At 62.5% G+C, this 2962-nt stretch overlaps 1 protein-coding gene across 1 annotated transcript in view; it reads right to left on the bottom strand.

Moving 5' to 3' along the window:
- Positions 1–2962, bottom strand: part of GFRA2 (GDNF family receptor alpha 2) — a 12985-nt gene that overhangs the window by 328 nt on the left and 9695 nt on the right. Inside the window, exons 5-7 of the mRNA XM_026045887.1 lie at positions 1195–1304; positions 285–425; positions 28–206 (exon numbers count right to left, since the gene is read on the bottom strand). Coding sequence (XP_025901672.1) covers positions 28–206; positions 285–425; positions 1195–1304 — 430 coding nt within the window. The remainder of the gene's footprint in view (positions 1–27; positions 207–284; positions 426–1194; positions 1305–2962) is intronic.

The following is a 2962-nucleotide window of genomic DNA, read 5'->3' as shown; positions in this document are numbered from 1 at the left end:
CCGCCGCCGCCGCACGCGGGCACCCACCTGGATTGAGGTGCAGGTGGTGATGAGGCTGGTGTCGTACATCGCGTTGCTGTCGTTGGCGGCGTCGGGCAGCGCCGGGCTCCGCTCCAGCTTGGGCGGCAGCGCCGTGGCGGGCGCCAAGGGGCCCTTCACCGCGGGCGCCCCGTCGGTGCCGTTGCCGAAGGCCTGGATGGCGTTTCCTAGCGGAAAGGGGGGGATCGTGGCGGGCACGCGGCAGTGCCGGGGCTCCCCGCGCGGTGGGGAGCACGGCAGCTTACGGAGGCAGGGGTTGGCAGTGAAGTCGCGCAGGAAGGTTTCGCACTCCTCCTCCCGGTTGCCGCTGCCCTTGCAGGAGCACCAGGGCGAGACGACGGTGCCGCCAGGGCTCGCGTCCACGTAGTTGGGCGTCACGTCGAAGCCTGCGCCGGCGGCGTGACCGGAGCGTGGGAAGGGAGCGGGGCTGCGCGGCAGTGTCCCTGCCCTGCGGCACTATCCCTGCCCCAAGGCACCATCCCTGCCCCGTGGCACCGTCTCCTGCCCCGCGGCATCGTCCCCTGCCCCATGGCACCATCCCTGCCCCGCGGCATCATCCCTGCCCCCTGGCACCATCCCTGCTCCACGACACTGTCTCCTGCCCCACGGCTCCATCCCTTCCCTGTGGCATCGTCCCTGCCCCATGGCACCGTCCCCACAGCACTGTCTCCTGCCCCACAGCACTATCCCTGCCCCGTGGCACTGTCCCTGCCCCATGGCACCATCCCTGCCCTGCAGCACCATCCCTGTCCCACGGCACCGTCCCCATGGCACTGTCCCTGCCCCATGGCACCATCCCTGCCCTGCAGCACCATCCCTGCCCCACGGCACCGTCCCCATGGCACNCCCACGGCACCGTCCCCATGGCACTGTCCCTGCCCCATGGCACCATCCCTGCCCTGCAGCACCATCCCTGCCCCACGGCACCGTCCCCATGGCACGGTCCCTGCCCCACAGCACCATCCCTGCCCCGTGGCACCATCCCTTCCCCATGGGATCATCCCTGCCCCACAGCACCATCCCCTGTCCCATGGCACCATCCCTGCCCCGCGGTACCGTCCCTGCCCCATGGCACCATCSCTGCCCCACGGCACCGTCCCCATGGCACCGTCCCTGCCCCACGGCACCGCCCGTGCCCGCCGCCGCGGCACTCACCGATGAGCCCCACGTAGGAGCCCAGGCAGGCCTGGAAGTTGTTCCCGGGGCAGCCGCCGGGAGCCTGCAGCGCCGCTTGGCAGTTGGCATGGAAGTCGGCCAGCCGCGACCTGGTGCCGGCAGGCGCGCGAGCGGGCGAGGGAGMGAGAGAGAAATAAATAAACGCCGGGGGACAGCAGGATGAATGGGAGCGCGAGCGGGGATCTAAATGAGATCTCGCCGAGCGGGAGCTGCTCCGCTCTGTCCCTGCATTCCCGCACGGCTGGATCCCGGAGCTGGAGGCTGGAGCCGGCCCGCTTCCCAGCTCCTTCTGCAAAGACGGCATCCCGGCATCCAAGCGGATTTGGGAGCGGGTGGAGGGCACCGCGGGCTTTGCCATAGCCACTTATTGGGACTACAGTCCCTTGCAGGGACACCTCTGTGGCTCTGCCCACGCAGGACCAAAACCACAGCTAAAAATCCACCCAAACAGCCCATTTTTGCGGGCGAAACCTTGTGGGGGACACACGGGCTGAATGACCTCGYTGCAAAGCGGAATCAGGGCCACCTCAGGGCCCGGGGGACACACAGACACGGGCAGACACACACAGACTCCGCTTCCCAAGCACGTTTTCCCAAATCTGGGTTTTTATTTGGGAAAACGGCTCATTTTTTCACACCCAATACGGGGAAAAGCAAGCCCTCCTTCGTTTYCCTTAGCTTCCTTTCGCTTCGTTGTTAATTAAATGTCATTTTTGTCAAAGCGTGATTGAATCACGCAACAATACCTGCCTAGAGCCATAAGAGTCGATGGAAATAATGGGTAGGAATGGTGTTATTTTTTAAATAGCGATGATGTGTTTTCAGGAAGTTGGGATGGAATTAGACGGAGGAAGAAATGAAGCAGTGATTGAAGGAAGGAGCAGAGACCTGCCAGAAAACCCCATGATCTTCCAGGGCTTTTCATCCCGGTGGATTCCAAGGGAAGGGAAGGGAAGGGAAGGGAAGGGAAGGGAAGGGAAGGGAAGGGAAGGGAAGCCTCGCACTGCCAGGAATGAACCTGCCGGGAAGCATCCCGTGGATTCTCACATTTGGGCTTTTAAGCGCCGGAGCCAAGTGTGGCTCACGGAGCTGCCAGTGCCGGGGCCAAGCGGCCGGAATGACGGAGCAGGACCCGTCGGGAAGCGGCGCCAGCAGCTACCAGCTGAGCATTCCGGCTCGTTTTTTCCCCACTCGGTGCAATTTCCAAGGCAAAAATTTCCCGAAGCGGATGCTAAGGACCTAACTGGGCGTTAGGGCCTAACTTAGCTCGCTGCAAGAGGATATATCCCAACGCCTTCCCAGGATGCTGCCCTGATCCATCACGGCTCAGAGCAGCTGCAAGGCTTTTCAATCCTCCTGCCCAGCCTCCAGCCCCGTTATTCCCTGGGAAGGGAAGGGAGGCAGAATTAAACGCACGCGCCATTTGATTTTAATTGAAGGATTGTTCTATTTCATTGAACTGCTAACTAAGCCGAACAAGAGATTGTGTTTACATAAGCAAAGCCTGAGTCAGTATAGACTTACTGTCACGTTAAGTCAATACTTATGAAGGCTCTCTATTTAATTATTCAGCGCGAATCGACTCCGGAGTGTGTTAAGAGCGCGGTTAGCCCCGAGCGAGGCGGCCCCACGGGCTCGCGTGGCTCCCTGCTCCTTCCTTGGGACCCAAATGCCACCAAACCCTGCAGGGCCGCGAGCTCAGAGCCCCTTCCGTGGACCCTTGCCCTTGGCATCGCTCTCCCTGTGC

Source organism: Nothoprocta perdicaria, unplaced genomic scaffold (genome assembly GCF_003342845.1).
Source record: "Nothoprocta perdicaria isolate Ctin4 unplaced genomic scaffold, notPer1 scaffold_413, whole genome shotgun sequence".
NCBI classification, from domain to species: domain Eukaryota; kingdom Metazoa; phylum Chordata; class Aves; order Tinamiformes; family Tinamidae; genus Nothoprocta; species Nothoprocta perdicaria.
The sequence above is the reverse complement of the archived record's forward strand: the minus strand, read 5'-3'. Positions and strand labels throughout refer to the sequence as shown.